The following is an 18,934-nucleotide window of genomic DNA, read 5'->3' on the forward strand; positions in this document are numbered from 1 at the left end:
ATATTCACATAGAAAACAGTTATTTTAAATTGGAATAATATTTCACAATATTACTGTTTTTAATAGATTTTTTATCAAATTTTTTGCAGCCTTGGTGAGCAGAAGAGACTTGTATCTTGAAACAAAGCAGATCATTTTTATTCATTTGTTCACCCACTGTATTGTATAAGTCAAAAGTGAAATAATTGAAAAGTATTTCTTTTAATTCAACAAATACTCATCTCTCTGTAAGATGCATTTCATTGTTTTGAAACGAAGTCTGAAATGTATTTTGGGAAAAGTTTGCCATCTTCTGGTATATATAGGTACTACAATGAAAGGAAACCTGCAGATAGAACTGTTAAGTGATGTGATTGTGTTCCTCACTTCAAATAAAATTATCTTTATCTTCTACATAAAAAAAAAAAAGAAAAATACTGAAATGATTTTCAATCACAATTGCTAGTGCATTTAAGAAATAATTACAAAGAAACACCAAGTAACTGAATTTGGAAGTAGAATGGTTGAAATGATAAACATACTCAAATAATCTTTGTTTTATTTACATTTTGAGTATATTTTTAAAGACCCGCAAAGCCAAAATGTCCTTATGTCTCTGTTTATTTGATTTCTTTAATGCAAGTTTTGTTTCAATATCATCTACATGTCTAACTTTCTCTCTCGTTCCCTTTTCTAGGAATTGGCAAAAACGTAATATGCGACCGAACGGCGACGCCGCTGGACGCTTTCCGCATGATGTCGGCAGCCCAGTACTACCCGAAGCTGCTCAGCATCATGGGTAACGTGCTGCGCTTCCTCCCCGCTTTCGTCCGCATGAAGGAGCTGCTGGAGGAGGGTTACGCGGGCGAGCTCCTGGTCTGCGAGGCGCAGGTTCACGGCGGGAGCCTCCTCGGGAAGAAGTATAACTGGAGCTGCGACGACCTGATGGGTGGCGGCGGGCTGCATTCGGTCGGGAGCTACATCATCGATTTGCTCACGTTTCTGACGGGACGGCGTGCGGCGAAGGTGCACGGCTTCCTCAAGACCTTCGTGAAGCAGACGGACCACATCTGTGGGATCCGGCAGATCACCAGCGACGACTTCTGCACCTTTCAGATGGTGCTGGAAGGAGGCGCTTGCTGCACGGTTACGCTCAATTTTAACGTCCCGGGCGAGTTTCGGCAGGAGATTGTGGTCGTAGGAACGTCTGGCAGGTTGAAGGTTTCTGGGACGGATTTGTACGGACAGAAAAACGACAGTGAAAACGGACAGGAGCTCCTCCTGAAGGACAATACGCCTGTTGGAAACGCGTCTCTTCCGGATAAGGCGTTCCGGGATATCCCGTCTCCGTATCTCACCGGCACCATCTGCATGGTTCAAGCCGTACGGCAGGCCTTCCAGGATCAAGACGACCGGCGAACGTGGGACGGCCGGCCGCTGACGATGGCCGCGACTTTTGAGGACTGTCTATACGCGCTTTGCGTCGTGGACACGATCAAGAAGTCGAATCAGTGCGGAGAGTGGCAGAACATCGTGGTGATGACGGAGGAACCGGAAGTCAGTCCTGCGTACCTGATCAGCGAGGCAATGCGGCGCAGCCGGATGTCGCTGTACTGCTAACATAGGGCTGGACGATATGGCCAAAATTTATATCACGATACATCTCTTAATTTCGGTCGATACAATATAATTCCGATATTGATATGAACAATTAAAGCTGCATGATTAATCGTTAAAAGATTGCGATCTTGATTCAAACACCCATTTTTAAATGACAACGATTCGCCCTTGACTATTAAACCAATACAGGGATGAAAGTTTATAGTTCAGATGTAAACATTGATGTCTATGGTAGTGATCAAAATAGAGCAAATCCCCTTTTGAAAGTAATTAGCGCTTCAAATAACGATGTTGATTGCATTTTCACCCCTAGGTAGCGAAAAGTGACTGTTAAAAGTGTATTTGTCATTGAATCGTTCATTCAAAAGATCTGTTCAAAAGCACCGATTCATCCAGTAATGAAACAAGATAAACCACTTTTTCATAAATACATACATAATAAAATGTTTAATAATTCATTCAAATTAATTAAACACTTTTAAATAGACTGCAGCAATAATATTTTGTCACACATTAGTTTGTGGGAGAATCTTGATCTCTATTTGAGATAAAAAAAAAAATTAAAATAAAAAAAATCATGATTCTCAATTTATCCAGAATCGTGCATCTCTATGAGTAATATTTTAAAAAGCCTCAGGAAAAACTGTCAAGAATACCCACAAATGGATGTCTGTACCTACAAACTTCTGAAAAATAAAGTCTGTGAAACCTCCTCCTATAAAACTAAATATAATTTTAGAAATAAGAATGGTACAAAAAAAAACTTTTAATTGTATTTAGCCTTCATACAAACAAGAAATGTGAAATCACCATCAAACATAAGACTCTCAGACTCACCTTATTAATATTAATATCAATATCTTTAAATTTAAACTATAGCATAGGCTGATTAATCTTATAGATTGAGACAATAGTGCTTCAGCCAGGATAAAGAATATGAAAGGTGCTCAGACTTGTTGCAGAAAACAGAAAAAAAGTGAACAACAAAAACACATGATGCTGAAGACAGGCTTATTGAGAATGCAAATTCATTCTCTGCCAGCAGGAGGCGCTTTTGGGGCGGCAGAAACAGCGTTTTCCCTAGGAACAGCTGTACACAAAATATGCTACTTTATTAGATAAAGTGAAAATGCCATCGAAAGTTTTCTGAAGACAGTCGGTTCCCTACAAAGATACAGATACGTTTTGATTTTGAAACGTGCAGTGCTCATGATTATACAACGAAGTTGTGGCGGGCTGCCACAAATAAATCAATGTATGAGAAACACTGGTAGTGTATATCGGAAATGTGTTTAAAAATCATATCAAAAAAAAAAAAATTGCGATATATTGAATTATTGTCCAGCCCTATGCTAATGCGGTGCGTGAGAGAACGTGCATGCTTGCATATTGAGTTTAATGCATTCGGAGCATTTGGAAAACTGGAGAAGTACATGCAACTGAAGGAAACATGTGTTTGTGCCTCATGCACGGAGTTCGGCTTGTGTTTTAATGCGTTAAAACATCGGCTGCTGGGAGTTTTTGTGTCAAGTATGCAATAAATCTGCTTTCAGATGAAACGACAGCCACGCTTTGCTGAGATGCCTTTGTACTTGTGACATGTTTGTAGTGAGTGCAAAAAACGAACATGCAGCTTGACTTTGGTTTGCAGGATTTTTTTCAACGTTGTCTATCTGTGCAACCCGGACAAGGTCGCTGCAGCATCTGTCAGCATGTGTTTGCATGCTAGCGTGAGCATAGCGAACACGGACTCCTGCGTCAAACCATGCCTGCAAATGCATGAAATCTCCACTCGCACTGTAAACAACAGGATTTTGCTGTGTATTATGAGGTCGATCCGGACAAACACAAAGAGTATCAGATGTTTCTGCTTTGTTCGTACTGTTATATTTAAAATCTTGATTGTTATGGCTGTAAGTGTGGCTTTATGGTCCTTTTGTTTTCCACCTGAAAGATTTTGAATTGTAAATCTGCCAAATATGAAATGGCAAATGTCACATTAACTGTCAGTGGTTCTCAACTGGTTTTGCTTCAGAATCCAGATTTTACATTAGAAATCATGTGGTGACCCAAAAGTAAATAAAAATTAGCCTTCAAATCAAACACTGGATTGATATGATACACTACAGGTCAAAAGTTTTGAGTAAGTGTTTATCCTTTTAAGACCTATTATTAATAATTGAGCACCAATAAACATGGTTTCTGAAGGATCATGTGACACTGAAGACTTTGGTAATGATGCTGAAAATTCAGCTTTGCATTATAGGAATAAATTGCATCTTACAATATATTCAAATAGAAATTGGGTATTTGAAATTGTAATAATATTTCACAATATTACTGTATTTGTGATCAAATAAATGCAACTTTGGTGAGCAGACGAGACAAAGACGACTTCAAAATCTTGATTATTCCAAACTTTTGATTAGTAGTGTATATAATATTAATATATTATAGTATGAGCATGAGCTGTTTAGTCCCAAATATATGCAAAGACATGAAAGACTGAATAGGAAAACAATTTTGTAAATGCTCAAATAATAGTAGACATTTTATCTGTACGTGTATTTAATGTCATCTGAGTTGTATTTTTTTTTTTTCATGGTTTTTGGTGTCAAACAACCTTTTTTTCTGTCTGTTTTGATTCTCTTCTACCAAATGTCAGATGAATTGGTGTAGAATTTGATTGGACAAATGAAAGCAAGATAAATTTTCCTTTTAAGCCTGTTTGACTTTTATAGTTGCATTTTATTTCTTATCTCCCCCTTGAATTGCAAAACAGTAAGTTGAGAACCGCTGCTTAAGACTGTTGCAGAGCGTTGCACTTCTTTGAGGGCTAGTAAATGCCTTTTTTAAGCCTGAAAAATATAAACCAAAATGTTTCAGACACGCTAAAGGTGCTAGAGATCTTTCAGTCTGAAGATGTATTGGTGTATATCTAGTTTAGGGGATATAATTCATATTTAAATGCAGTTGTCACTACTGAAACTTTAACGTACAGAAAACATTTTAAAGTCAGATTCTTGAGTCCATATGTTTTGCTAAGCTCAATTCTACAGTGTTTTATTTGTGGACTAGGATCTGTTGACTGTATGCATGCACTGAAGACAGGTGTGTCGGCGGTCGTCCATCACTGTGCAACTTCTCACGACGGCTTTATATCAGCCTCGTGACGAAAGACTGGAGAGTTCAATCATGTGGCTGTGTTTTATGTGTATTTTATGCTGCTTGGAGAAACACCTGCTGTACATTACTGGAAACATGCTCTGTGTAGTTTATAAATGGTATTTATTTCTTCTTCAGAGTGTTTCATATCAAATCAGGAAGTGTGTGTACTGTGAGACAGGAAATAGAGGCCTTTGCTTGTGCATTTCTACAGGAAGTGTGACGTCACAGTTTAAAAGTCCCAAACTAAACCTGTCCCGGCTTCCCTCACATCTCAGTGCGGGCGCTCGACTGAAACCAACACTTGGTCAAAGTAATAGAAATACATCAAGGAAATATCATCTCTGTAGGAGAAGAGAATATTTAACATCATTCTCTCTCAGGCCTGTTTCACAACTTGCACAGAATTATCATGTCAATAAGGCTACTACATTTAAAGAGCCATAAATTGAACATTTTGAGTGAGCAATTACATACTCGATCATAATAGAATGTAATTTACATGAGGAGGCACATCACATTTACATAAACAAGCCAAAGCATAAACTCTAGCTTTAAACTGCTGCAATCATCTGGATTCAGTGAAATAAAGATGGTGTGAAACAGGCTTTCTTTGTTATTTTTGCAGGAGGTCAATTTATGTAGTGATAAAGTGATCAACATCAAAGCCACACACGGATTCATGATAGCATTATGAGTGTCGAGTAATCTAAGTCCGAGGAGGTTAAAAGCTCTGAAGGGTTGTCATTTTGAAATTATGGTAATTATGACATGAAATTAACACAGCACAAGCTGTATGGAAGCCCAATTCTGCCATTTAAAAAAAAAAAAAACATACTTAAAAAGTGACAAAAAATTATGAGATCTAAAAATGAGATGATAATTCTGAAGTCAAACTTTACATCAAATTATGGGGAAAAAATTTTTTAGATACTTGTGAGATCATTATGAAGTTGAAATTATTACATAGCCAATTATGAGATAACGTCAAAATTATGACATTAAAAGTCTTTGTCTCAATATCAACGTTTTTATCTCAAATTTTGACTTTTTGTCATAACTGTGACTATTTATGTCATACTTTAGAATTAGTATTTCACAATCTTGAATTGTCATAATTTGATGATATCATTTCAACTTCTTTGTCATAATTATGACTTTCTATCTCATACTTTGAGATAAATATGTCATTTAGGATTTTTGTCATAGTTCGACTATCTCATAATTTAGAATTTTTGTCATAAATAGATTCTCATAATTTCAACTTTTGTCATAATTATGACTTTTTTTCTCATAATATTGACTTTGTAATAACTATTTATGTCATACTTTAGAATTAGTATTTCATAATTTTGAATGTTTATGTCATAATTCAACTATATCGTAATATCGTAAATTTGTATGATTATCTCATACTTTAGAGTTATGTAAATTTAGAATTTTTGTCATAGACTTATAATTTTGGCTTTTTGTCAAAATTCTGAGTTTTTATCTCAAATTTGACTTATGTCATAATGACGTACCTCATTATTTCGACTTTAAATTAGTATGTCATAATTTAGATTATTTTTCCTCATAATTTTGAATTTTGCCCTAATTTGGACTCTCTATCTCATAATTTTGCCTTTTTATGTCATAAGTTTTACTTTTTTCCAACTTTTTAAAATATGATTATTTTTCTCATGTAATGGAAATGGCCTTCCACAGATTGTCACTCAGACCTTCAGAGATGATTTTTCTATGATGCGAGACATCAAGGCTACAATATAAAAATGGCTTGATTTTTATTATTTTAAAACACATAAAATAGCTCACTGACAGCGATATAAAACTGGTTCCGAGACTCAAACTTCAGTGAGTCTGTGGAGAATGCTGTTGTAATGTCAGTCTGCAGATATGAGAGGGACGTTTGGTCGTCTTCAAAGGTGTTCATCCCTGATTTAACATAAACACACTGGAGTCAAATGCTGACTACAAGCTTGAACGTGCCTGTTTCTGAACAAAACTCAACGATAATTCATCTGCAAACTTGAACCTGTGGAAAAAAAAAACGTTACAAGTGGAAATGTTTCAGTGTAAGACTGCGCTTGTTCTCTGTGTTTGTGATTATGTACTGTATACTCTTCCTGCTGGGCAGCATGTGCAAACACACCTGTGTGTGTGTGTGTGTGTGTGTGTGTGAGTGTGTGATGGAGACTGATTAAAGAAGGGATTCAGCAGAAAAAGCCTGTTTGGGTCTGTTATTGTAATATATGTCCATATTTAGAGCACACTGGCCATCAGTTTTGAAGTGTGTGTTATGCCGCACCATTTCATTCCCTGCAAAATCTTGTCTGGTTTCTGCTTTTTGTGCTGTGCTTCGTAAATGAAGTCAACATTTGGTGGTTTTAAAGGATGGAAGAACACATTCTTCTAAAAGTCGTCTACATGCTCCAAAGCTGTTGCAGTATTGTTTTATATTTGTAATACTTCAGAGCACATTCAGACATGAAAATTCATTTCGTGCTGTTCTCTTCTGGAAATACTGGACATTTGACATTTTATTATGCTGCTTTTTATTGATTTTGTCAGTAATCGACAGTCTTTGAATTGCAAAATGTCAGACTTTGGCAAATGTTTCTCTTAATATTTGTTGAAAGTTACTAGAAACCAATGTGCACCTCCTTAATAAAATCAATATTTCTCAGGTTCCAAGGACCATGCAGATGTTTTCTAATATTTTAGTGAATTTCGACTTGAAATTCACTAAAATATTAGAAAACATCTGCATGGTCCTTGGAAATTTTCAACTAAATATTAAGTAACAAAATGTATTTATCCCAGTTGCCATTCTGAGAATGTTTTCTGAATGTTCTTATGTTATTTGTACTCGAAAGTTCTAAGAAATGTTTTTTTTTGTAATCTTTAAATAACGTTCTAATCACAAGAAAACTGGACTCTTAACGTTCATAGAATATTAAAAATAAATGTTCAAATAGGCTAATGTTGTTTTTTTGGGTAAGCAAAGTTAGTAGAATGTTGTAAACGTTTTTTAACCTTTAAATAACCTACTTATCACGACAAGAAAGCTAAACAAACATTTCAAGACAATGTTTCCACAATGTTCTAATTTGTTACGTGGGTTATCGTCACATATTGGTGGAGCATCACACAAATCACATGTTCAATTTGCAAATGCTGCCCATCTGCTGTGCTGCGTTTCCCAAATGTTAAAGGAACACTGTCCATTTTGATGCTCTATGGATGGTTTTGCGTATATTTATTGTACTATATGTATATCGTGGACGCACAGACTCTTGAATTTTGTAGTGATGGATGCCTATTTATCAGTCAGAGAGAATATAGGCTAGCCGCCTCATTTTTTATTTTCTCTCTGAACTCTGTTCAGTGTTTATTATGAGTTGATTTCTGAAAAGCTGTGTGTTTGAGCGTTCATGCATTACTCTATGCTTGTACAAACCAGGACTGACAAATTTGCTTGCCTGACTGGAGTAAGATTATAATGGGATGAATTAGTATGTCACTGTTTGGGGATTTAAGGATCCAACAACTCATTTTCATCTCATGCTATTAAAAGTTCCCTATTCAATTTTAACTGGAGCTAATATTACCAGGCATGCTTCTTAATGACTGATTTATTAAAAAGCAAAAATATCTTGTTTTTGTACGCTCTAAATTGCATGTCAAAGAGCTTATAAAGATTAAGCAATACAATAAGCTTATTTGTCTACAGTTGTAAAGCAGAATGATTGCATTTTTATTGTTAATCAGTTGGGACAGATGTTTTTTTCTTGTCATTATTATATAACAATATTATAGCAAGAGATCCTTGGTGATATTCTTCTGTTTTCAGCAGTGAGCTGAATTTTGAAATATGTTCCAAAATATAAATCATTTTGCAAGTAAATGTATCTTGATTTACATTTACATTTAGTCATTTAGCAGACTTAACAATGATTATATATTTGTACTGGAAAACAAGATAGAAGTACTAAGAAAATCCTTTTTTTAGGGAGGACATGGTTGGAGATGTGAATGAACATCAGAAGTCTGAAAGAAAGTACCAAGAACCTGCTCAAAGTAGTGAAACAAAGCAAACAGACCCATGTGTAATACCTTTATTTATAAAGAAACCAATCCCCAGACACACCAAAATAATCTCCAATAATCCATCATGAAAATTAAACAGTTACAGAAAATGTCTTTAAGAAAAAGGTTTTCATGTTACAATTATATCTCCCTCAACTATAGCAAATATCATCACACAATTCAATTTAAAGTAAATATGTCAATATGCAATTTGTAAAAAGAAAAACAACAACAATACAGGTCCAAAAATGAGTGAGGATCAAAACCTAAATCTTTCAAGAAGCTAACGACAAGCACTTAACAATCGCTTAAACCAATTCACTTTCCAAAGACATTTTTATACAGTATATTAACAGTATATTCTATACCCTCACCCTAAGCATAACCCACACAGAAAACCTTTTGCATTTCTACATTAAAAAATCAACAAACAAACAAACATCTAGTATGATTTATAAGCTGTTTTCCTCAAGGGGACCAAAAACTGTCTCTTTGACAAAAGTCGCTTAAGAGAGTTCAATAGAAAACATACTAGACTGTAAGAACTATTGATGACAACAAATGTTGTTCTTGCTGGTTGAGATCCAGCTGTTTTTACAAACCTAGTTTTTGCTTCCTGTCTACAAACTTCAGACTCCAGTGGACCCAGTCATGAAATGTTTCATTCATTTCCGTTTTCAGCTGAAAGACAAAATGGAAATTTTAGTTTCTTTCAGTAAACATTCCAGATAAAAGGTAACTACTGATCAATTTTAAAACAAGTGTTTTGTAATCAGTATAACAGTGCAAATGCAATCAGTTCCACAATATTAAATCTAACTTTTGGTCAATGCATTTCTTTATTTCTCTTGTGCATTAATTCCATAATAATTCTGTTTCTGTAAAGTTGCAAAAAGCTTGATGTAGTCATTGAACGTTTCTTCACCTTTTTAAACAGATCTTCCCGAGCTTCAGTTCCATTACAATGAAGTGGCGTTTCAGAGGAACACAACATTGTGAGGACCAGTGTCCTCTTGTCAGGCTCTGAAAATAAACAAAGACCATTTTTAACACCTGCAAAAATACTCTCAATACTCATTTTCATAACATGTCAGAATAGCATAATCGTGAAACGCAATTGATGTAAATAACAAAGCCAAATGTTTGCTTCATGAACAAACAAAATGTAGTCTCTTCACCTGTGTTTGCATCAGCAGGGACTGGATCACTTGCCAAATTTCCTGCCACGACACTGACATTGAACTCATATTTTGTTCCTGGTTTTAAATTAGTATAGGAGATCTCTGTCTTAGTTGTAACGTTTTTTATAGATAGGTTCCAAAACCTAGTGTGATATTCCACCATATATGTAATCAAGGCATTCGATGACTCAGCTGGAGCTTCCCATTTTACATCTATGGTATTTTTGGTAGCGTTGGCCTTTGCATTCCTAGGGCTTTTAGGTCCTGTGAATTAATTAGTGAGATGTTTTATAGCTGAAATGAAAAGCTGATGAAGACATTAAGTTAAGCTACTGGAAAAATGATCTGAAAAATAGTATTCACAGTTACTCACTGGTGTAGTCTGACTTATTGGTAGGTTGACTTCTCAGGTTACCATTGATAGTGACAACTGAAATGCTGTAATGCACTCCTGCTTTCAGATCTTTGAAATTGTAATACAGTAATTCTGTAGATTCTGGCTTCGCAGGAGTATATGGAACTGTTTGAATCATCACTTCAAATTTTTCAAACTTCCCATCTATTGTCCAACTGGCATTTATGGCTTGGTAGTCAGGGCTCAAAGAGAGGGTCACAGATTTTGGCACTAAGAGAAAGAAGAGGAGGGCATGCAGTTTGTTAGAATTTGTAAAGGCTTGAACAAAATCTAAGCAGTCATTTTGACAATACTCAAAAATACTTATTCAGCTGCTTATGGAAGTCAAAGAAAAAAACAGGTCATTTGACTTTTTATCACTTTATCTCAGTTCATACTTCATTTCTTGCACTTGCAAGTTTGTTTCACAATTTAGACTTTTTTTCTCACAATTGCGAGAAAAAGTCAGAATAGCGAGATTAAAAAAAAGAAAAAGACTTGCAATTCTGAGAAAAGAATCAGAATTGTGAGAAATAAACTAACGGCGTTAAAAAAGGTCAGATTTGTGAGATATAAACATGCATTTGAGAGAAACAAATTCTGAGATATAAGTTTGCAACTGTGGGGGGAAAAAAAGTCTGAATTGTGAGAGATAAATTTGCAATTGTGTGAAATACAGTCTGAAATGTGAACTTGCATTTACCTTTTTTATTTTTTATTCTGTGGCTAAAACATTCTTCCATAAATAGTTTTACTGTCAACTTATATTCAACTTTATCTAATTCTCTAAGCTTAAAGGTTGGTAATAAATGTTTTCAGTTAGAATTTACTGTATATGTATGACAGATGCCTTTAATTGGGAAAGTAATGTAATAACTGAGCACGGCACTCACGTGTGTATGCTGGGATCGGAACCATTTCTCCTGATATGGTGTCGTTCTTTGTTAGCGCTTGCACACACAGACAAAACTTGCTGCCGTCCGATTTACCACTCTCTGTGATTTGTTTGTTTGTTGTATTCTTACAGACTGTAATGTTGTTGTTTGTCGTACTGCTGCTGCGGCTGTTTGTTGCATCGCTGCAGTCATTACAGTTTTGGTTGTGCTTGACTTCTGTAAGACAATAGTGGTATCCTGAATGTCCTCCCTCAGGTGGATCCCAAGAGGCTTTTATTTCTGTGCTGTATTTGTCTTCTGATTGTTTTAGGTTTCTGACAGTCGAAGGTTCTGAAAAATAAATACCGGTTAGTCTATCAAAATTAGCTTCTTTTGAAAGCTGTGGCCGCAGGAATGCATGTTACTTTGACAATAGTGTAGCTATGTTTCCATCCACCTGAATTTGAGGTTATCACACACTGAATGGAATCGCCAAATTATGCATAAATTCCAAAAAATATGCATTTTATCTGATAAGAAGATGTGCATAAGTTACAATGAAATCACATTTACTGAATAAACTCCTCGATGTGCAACAGAGGATGTGATTAATCTGCAGAGCATGTGTTTTTTATCTTATTATTATTGTTATCTAAAGCTAAAACTGAAACTAAAACTCATAAAAACATTTATGAAATAAAAAAATAAAGCTAAAATAAAATAAATATTAGATGAAAAACTAACAAAATAAAATATAAATATTAGTTAGTTTAAGATGAAGCGCTAAAATGATTAACTGGAAATAAATAAAAACTAAAACTACATAAAACTGAAATAAGATAAATTAAAGCAATAAAAAAACCCTAATAGCATGACAATAACACATAGCAAGTTACTAAATTTAATTCTAAATGACATAAAAATGAATAATATAAAAATAAAAGGCTTATTCAAAATATGAATACAATTATAATAAATGCTGACATAATACTGTCTTGAACAGATGGCTTTTTTCGCAATTGTTTTATGCTATATTTTAATTTTGTGCATAAGTAAAATTTCTAAGTAAAATGGTAAAAATGATATTATATGATATTTGTTTTTGTTTATGTGATATAAATGGTGCGAATAAAGCACAATAGAAATACATTTAAAAAAACAATTAAAATGGCAAAGCACAAAACAAAATGACTAAAAATTCAATTAGAATTAACATGAAAAATATAAATAAAAAATAAAAGCTCATTTATAAAACTATACTAAAACTCAAATACGATTAAAACTCAGAAACCATGCTTTATTTGGAAATGTTTAATGCAATATTCCAATTTTGTGCAAAAGTTCAATTTGCAGCTTTGAAAAGAAACATATGGTTTGAATGGATGGATGCAGTGAAGCATGAAACGTTCTGCACTTACTGGTGTAATCAGAAGCGCTGCTTGGCACACCTCCAAACGTCTCATTCACAACAGCTTTAACTGTGAACTCATACTCATACCCTGGAGTAAGTTTCTCGATAGTGCACTCTTCACTTGGACACTTTACGACTTGGTCATGAATAGATTTATTTGACTTGCATTTGATATACACTGAGTAGAAGTGACGGTTTCCTTCTGGTTCACTCCAACTGAGGTTGGCACTAATGTTTGTCGTACTGACTACTGTCAGATTTTGCACATCAGAGGGCTCTAAAAAACGAGACGGCATGGGTCATTTTGCTCATTAGTCATATTGAAACCATGTTGCGCACAATGAAGTCAAGTCCGAGTCTACTTACGGGTGTAGAAGGAGATATTCTGCGGATTGAGATCCCGGCCACATTTCACAGGAAACACCTGAACTCTGTACAGAGTTCCTGCTGTCAGATTCTGTATGAGTTCGAACAGGTCGGTCTGGTTAAATGTCTGGTTAAATGTTTGGTTAAATGTCTGGTTAAATGTCTGGTTAAATGTCTGGTCATTGTCCTCAATGATCTCCACTCTGTAGTGACTGATGTTCTCAGCACCGGGTCCCTCAGTCCAGCTCAGATTGGCTGCACTTGTGTTCACGTCGGAAACGTATATGTGGCCAAAAAAGCGCTCTGCACACAGATAGATGCATAAGTGATGTATTTTGGCAGAAACTTATAAGTAATTACACTCTTAAAAAGAAAGCTTAAAAAGAAGGTTTGATTTTGGGTCCCCCAAAGAACCTTTCAGTCAACAGTTTTTGTTTTAGTGTGAAGAACATTTTAATAATCTAGAGAACCTTTTTCTGATATAAAGAACCTTTTCTTCAGGCTTAAAAACAGAAGTTACAAAAGTGGGGTTTCCCATAAAGAACCATTTTGGGTTCCCTAAAGAACAGTGCCTTAAAGAACCATTTTTTTTATAAGAGTAATTACTTAATTTATTTTAGATATCTTACTCCACTCTCATGAATGAATGAACACTATTTTAATAAGGGCTGCCCAATATATAGAAATACAAATTGATATTGTGTTACGGCTTAATGCGATAGTCATATCAAGATGTATAATGCATATTAAAGTAATGCAGCGCTGCTTTGTTTAGATTAGATTAGATTAGATGTACTTTATTGATCCCCAAGAGGAAATTAGATTGTCATGGCAGCTCAAAATTGGCCATGCTACATGTATGTAGCATCTTTGTATAAATTGTGATTAAAATGCAGTGGTTGACTGTAGAATGGCTACAATAATTTGACCTGTAATAGAGAAAATGAACATCTCATATTTTCATTCTTTCTTGTCTATTGCTTTAAAAAAAAAATTAATTCATTAATAATTAAATAAAACAGAATAGGCCCATTTGCTTGTAAAAAAAAAAAAAAAAAAGGTCATACAATTTTTTAGGTCATCGGACACAAAAAAAAAAAAGAATTTGAGAAAGTTAATTAATCAGGGCAATGTTTTAAATTATTGAATAACACATTTTAATGTTTAACATGTTGCTTAATTTTTTTTTTCCTACTGATTAAGTGTGAATTATGGGCTGATTCATTCAGAATATTTAAATTTATTAAAATAAAATAATGAATTAAAACTAAATTAATGAATAAAAACCAAACCCATCCCATAATTGGAACACCTAAAAGATTCTTATATGAAACGCATGATAGAACTTCAACATAGAACCTTTCTTCTCACTCAAAAAATAAAGGTTCTTTTTGGCATCAGTAGTTCCATGAAGAACCTTTAACATCCATGGAAACTTTGGATTTTTAAAATGTTCATAAACATTAATAATGGTTTTAAGAACTGTTCACTGAAAGTTTTTTTATCACAAGAAGAAAAAAAAACATGCGATTGAAGTGTCATCATTTCTTATTTATATTTTTGTTTTAAGGTTTTTTGTTGGGTTCTTTTGCACTGAAATGTCAAAAACAACCATTTAAATTATTTATTCATTTGAATTATTTACTCATTTAAAAATAAGTTGAATATAATGCAACATTTACTTTTGGCCCACGGCCCTCAACCAAGTTTGATTTTTGGCATCGCTGTGAAAACCTCCTGGTAGAACCTTTATTTTTAAGCTTGTCAGAGTTCCAACGATATGAATCTAACAATACAACGCTGTGCTTTAAAACAAAGTCCTTACCTTCATAACAGATGTAGGGTAGACTTTTATTGCAGTCGTCTTCCTTCCACATGCCGAAGCTGAGCAGGACCAGACAAGCGTCCTCGATGTACTGTTCAGGATCTGGCTCGGGTTCAAAGATGCAGTTGCTGGTTGTGGTACCCTCGGTTGTGGCGCCCTGGGTTGTTGTGGGATTAAAGGTGGTGCTAAATGTTGTGACCTCAGGGGTGGTGTTATATGTTGTGGTCTTAGGGGTGACAGTCGTTCTATTACACGTAGTCATGACACTTTCAAGTTCGTAACATGTCATATTTAAGCAATCAAGCATATCAATCAGTATAGGACACGTAGCTTCTTCTTTTTCAGTTTGAAACATTGTGGACATCTTTGGAGAGGTTATCATTGGGGTAGATGTGGCAGTTATTGCGGTGCTCAGTGGACTTTCTGTAGTTGAGGGACATATAGGAATCAGTTTCTTTTCTTTATTTGGAACAGGATGACCAGGGTACCAATTCTGATATGTAACAGGATCTCCATTGGACCATGCAGTCCATGGGAAGGTGCCATTGTATCTCCTGCGGAGTCCAACCCAGTAGTCCGAAGAGAGGTTCTTCACAATGAAGTGGACGTTCCTGCTGGTGATGGTCGTCAGTTCTTTGAAACAGGACTGACAGTAGAGTCTGGCCTCGTCCCATGTGGCATTGGGTAACTGAGGGAAATACTGCTCCTCTGCCCAGATGACTGAGCCTGAACGTGATCATTTGAGAAACAAGTTGTCGTAATGTTTGCATACACCTTAAAAATAATACTTCTCTTAACGTTCTGGTGATCCTCATTTAGGGGTCACACTCATACTCGCCCGAAGGACTGCAGTAGAACTGCATAATTTTCTAAAACTATATGCAAGTAACCTGGCTTTAAAAGTGACCAAAGTGGCTTTCTGAGGTTACATTGTTATACATCAGGGGGCGTTTTAATAATACAGAATAATACAGCATCTCTGGACCCAAAAACAAGCGAAGCAGAAGATCTGCGTAAACCAGAAGGAGTGGACAGAAGATGACTTACGCACCAGTAACTTAACTTGTTGATGGACTCAATCTACTGTTTATGTTTTAATGTTTTGATCATTGGCTGTGAAAGTTTGTGAAAATGATCAAAAACGCAGCCGGGGAAAAATTTAATATTTTGTAATTTGAAAGAATTTTGATTTGAAACGGTTACTCTTGCTTAACTCAATGTTTAATTACCGTTTAACCTTTTTGAATCATGTTTGCATTTGTGTCTCTCTCTCTCTGTGTGTGTGTGTGTGTTCAGATAGCAAGTGAAACAAACAATCCATTGACAAAACTTTTTAAAAATAAAAATAAAAAGTGACAGAGGAGCACTAGAGAGTTGCATTATGTTAAAATATCTAGAAATACTCCATAGGTTGTATTTTCAATAAAAGTGTATGTTGTCTTGGAGCACTGGCATTATACAGTTACATCAGAGCACATTTTAGGGTAACAGAACTGTTAATGGTTCACTATTTATGGATGTTACTGTAAAAAATCAATGCAAATATATGGAATATTGCTCATCATCTATGCTTGGTTATGCAAATCTCAGGTGAGCCAGGGAGTTTTTCCAGTTTTTGAGGATGTAAATGCAAACGATAGAGAGGAACAGTTACACAATTGTCCACTCATGACTGCAAATGAATATGTTTACTTGCAAGACGTCCTATTAATATTTCATATCCCTCAAATAAAGTGGTATGCATAGATTATCAGTACAAAGTTTGGAACAGTGAAGGTGTGTTAATGTTTTTGAAAGCCACCAAGGCTGCATTTATTTGATCAAAACATACAGTAAAAAAACAGTATTAATGTGAAATATTATTATGATTTAAAATATCTGATTTCTATTGTAATATAGATTAAAATGTAATTCATTCCTGAATTTTCAGCATCATTACTGCAGTCTCCATAACTTTTGAATGGTAGTATAATATGTTTTCCACAGAAGTATAAAGCATAAAAACCTCTGTCAAACTTACTCAGAAGAAGAGGCAGCCACAGTGTGTTCATCTCACATCTGTTGTAGTTGATTCGCTGGTCGTCAGTCTCAGGTCAGGTCAAGACCTCGTGGAGTAATGAAAACAACATCACCAATTAACAGACGAACTGGACTCTTCAGACAAATCAACTGAAGGTAAATACTCACTCTGTCTGCAGTCCTCTCCTGTCCACTGATGGTCCTGAACTGGTCCTGAGCTCTACAGTCTGATCTCTAACAACAACCTATTCACAGAGTGACTTTGCATAGAAGCCCTCAACATTTCCATTGAACCTGTATTTGCAAATAGCCGGACTCAGCTGAAACATTCGAAAATGTTTTATAATGTTTTTATTTTGTTTTTTAAGCAGTATGCCTAATTGAGAATTAATTTAGATTTAGCTGTAATGTTTTTCATTTGATCAGTGTCTTAAGTTGGGCTCTTGGCCCTTGACCTTTTCTTTTTGTGTTTTTTGGCTGCTATAACAGTGTGTTTATAAAATGCATTTGTGGCAGCAAAAGTTAAAATAAAATGAGATCATATAACTGAGAGATTTATGGTAACTATCGATGGTAATATAATCATTAAGTGGCCTGTTTCACTGCTCACATCTGAAGTCTAATCACTTGCTTATTTGTGTCGTGCACTTTTGATACATTTGTGTTTTGCATTATTGCAATGCATGCTGGGTCCCAGCATGGTACAAAACTCCCAGCATGCATTGTGGCATCAGCTGAATTGTCCTATTACTTTCTTGAATGTAACTATTTGCGTTTATTTTTGCTGTTGTTTCTGTTGTGACTTTTAGTAGCTTGTTTTATGATGTTCAGAGCAGATCTGTTTATCTGAATATTTCGTTCAATTGTCAACACTGTTGAGTGTTGTGTCTAAATGTGTCTCGATACCTAGTTTAAAACTCCTGCAAAAAATGTGCTGTAGTATTATTGAGTTGATTTTAGTACTAATACTTTATGGTGATGTTTTTATTGTACTTAAACATTTACATTTTGTTTACTCTATTTTTCAGTATTGTTTAATCTGTTACCAGTAATACAAACAGAAACTTTTATCATATCATCTTATCACGTGGTTTCATAGAGCTCATTTTAGTGCATCTTATCTGCATTCAGCATCCTGTAAGATAAGACCATTTATAATGTGTTGCATAGAAATCAGAGGTATAGTCAAGCCCTCTGAGTTAATGCAATAATTATTTTGCATTTATTTCATATGTCTACAAAAGTTCTTATTTTTGTAGAATTACAGAGGTTTAGATGTTGTTTTATTGAAAATGTTTCGCTTGAAGTCACTATTATGGCACCTAGTGGTTTAGTTGACCTCTTGACCCTTAACTTTTCAACTTTAGTTATGTTTTCACGGCAAGAAAAATCAAGAGAAAACATGAAGATGTCTATTCGTCATTGTAATCACATCTGACTTAGATTATCTTTAATTAATTCACCATGATGATGATGATGATGATGATGATGATGATGATCTAAATGAATTTAGAAACTACTTGTACTTCAAATGTTTTGAGCTGCTGTATCGTTTAGACAAATGCAGATGTCAAGAATTAGCGTAAGAATCACAACAGCGGTGACAACAAAAAGCTTTGTGCCGCAATGCATGCTGGGTGCCACCATAGTACAAAACTCATCGCACTGCAGCTTGACTATATTACACAGCTGAATAGTCTTATTTGCTTTTATTTTTTAGTTGTTTTGTCATGTTCAGAGCGGATCTGTTTAACAACCAGAGAGAAACTAACTTAAAAAGCCAAGAGCACAACTAAGGATGACAGTAATCACTATAATCATGATTTCAAATTAAATTATTTTCAATAAAAACATCAACTTCTTAACCTGTTTAATATTAATTCTCAATGAGAACATGTGACAGAAATAAAGGTCAACAACTGGAGATCCTCTGCTGAGATCGTGAGAGATTTAATGTCTTCTTTTATTGGCTTTTTTCAGTTGATTTAATCTAAAACCGTGTCTGGAACA

General features: G+C 35.0%; 2 protein-coding genes across 2 annotated transcripts in view; one reads left to right on the top strand and one right to left on the bottom strand.

The window, feature by feature from the left end:
* gfod1 (glucose-fructose oxidoreductase domain containing 1) overlaps positions 1-4,897 on the top strand; it is a 28,580-nt gene extending 23,683 nt beyond the window's left edge. The window contains exon 2 of the mRNA XM_058766228.1: positions 677-4,897. Within this exon, the coding sequence (XP_058622211.1) occupies positions 677-1,599 (923 nt within the window). The 3' untranslated portion in view covers positions 1,600-4,897. The remainder of the gene's footprint in view (positions 1-676) is intronic.
* A 3,971-nt stretch (positions 4,898-8,868) lies between these two features.
* On the bottom strand, positions 8,869-17,142 carry LOC131533730 (receptor-type tyrosine-protein phosphatase eta). The gene is made up of 10 exons (XM_058766171.1): positions 17,093-17,142; positions 16,926-17,010; positions 14,906-15,631; positions 13,081-13,383; positions 12,722-12,991; positions 11,322-11,654; positions 10,408-10,659; positions 10,032-10,298; positions 9,779-9,876; positions 8,869-9,534 (listed from the first exon to the last, which is right to left on the bottom strand). Exons 2-10 carry the CDS (start codon positions 16,954-16,956, stop codon positions 9,448-9,450), a joined length of 2,367 nt encoding a protein of 788 aa, XP_058622154.1. The 5' UTR covers positions 16,957-17,010; positions 17,093-17,142; the 3' UTR covers positions 8,869-9,447.
* Between the last annotated feature and the right edge of the window lie 1,792 nt (positions 17,143-18,934).

The sequence above is a fragment of the Onychostoma macrolepis genome, chromosome 24 (genome assembly GCF_012432095.1).
Source record: "Onychostoma macrolepis isolate SWU-2019 chromosome 24, ASM1243209v1, whole genome shotgun sequence".
Lineage (NCBI taxonomy): Eukaryota > Metazoa > Chordata > Actinopteri > Cypriniformes > Cyprinidae > Onychostoma > Onychostoma macrolepis.

What these genes read in the sequence shown, in the direction of transcription:
- LOC131533730 (XM_058766171.1), bottom strand. Translation starts at nt 16,956, where the DNA reads ATGAACACACTGTGGCTGCCTCTTCTTCTGA. An exon ending in GTGGCTGCCTCTTCTTCTGA is followed by an intron (nt 15,632 to 16,925) that starts GTAAGTTTGACA and finishes GATCACGTTCAG; the next exon opens with GCTCAGTCATCTGGGCAGAG. An exon ending in CAGCGCTTCTGATTACACCA is followed by an intron (nt 11,655 to 12,721) that starts GTAAGTGCAGAA and finishes TTTATTTTTCAG; the next exon opens with AACCTTCGACTGTCAGAAAC.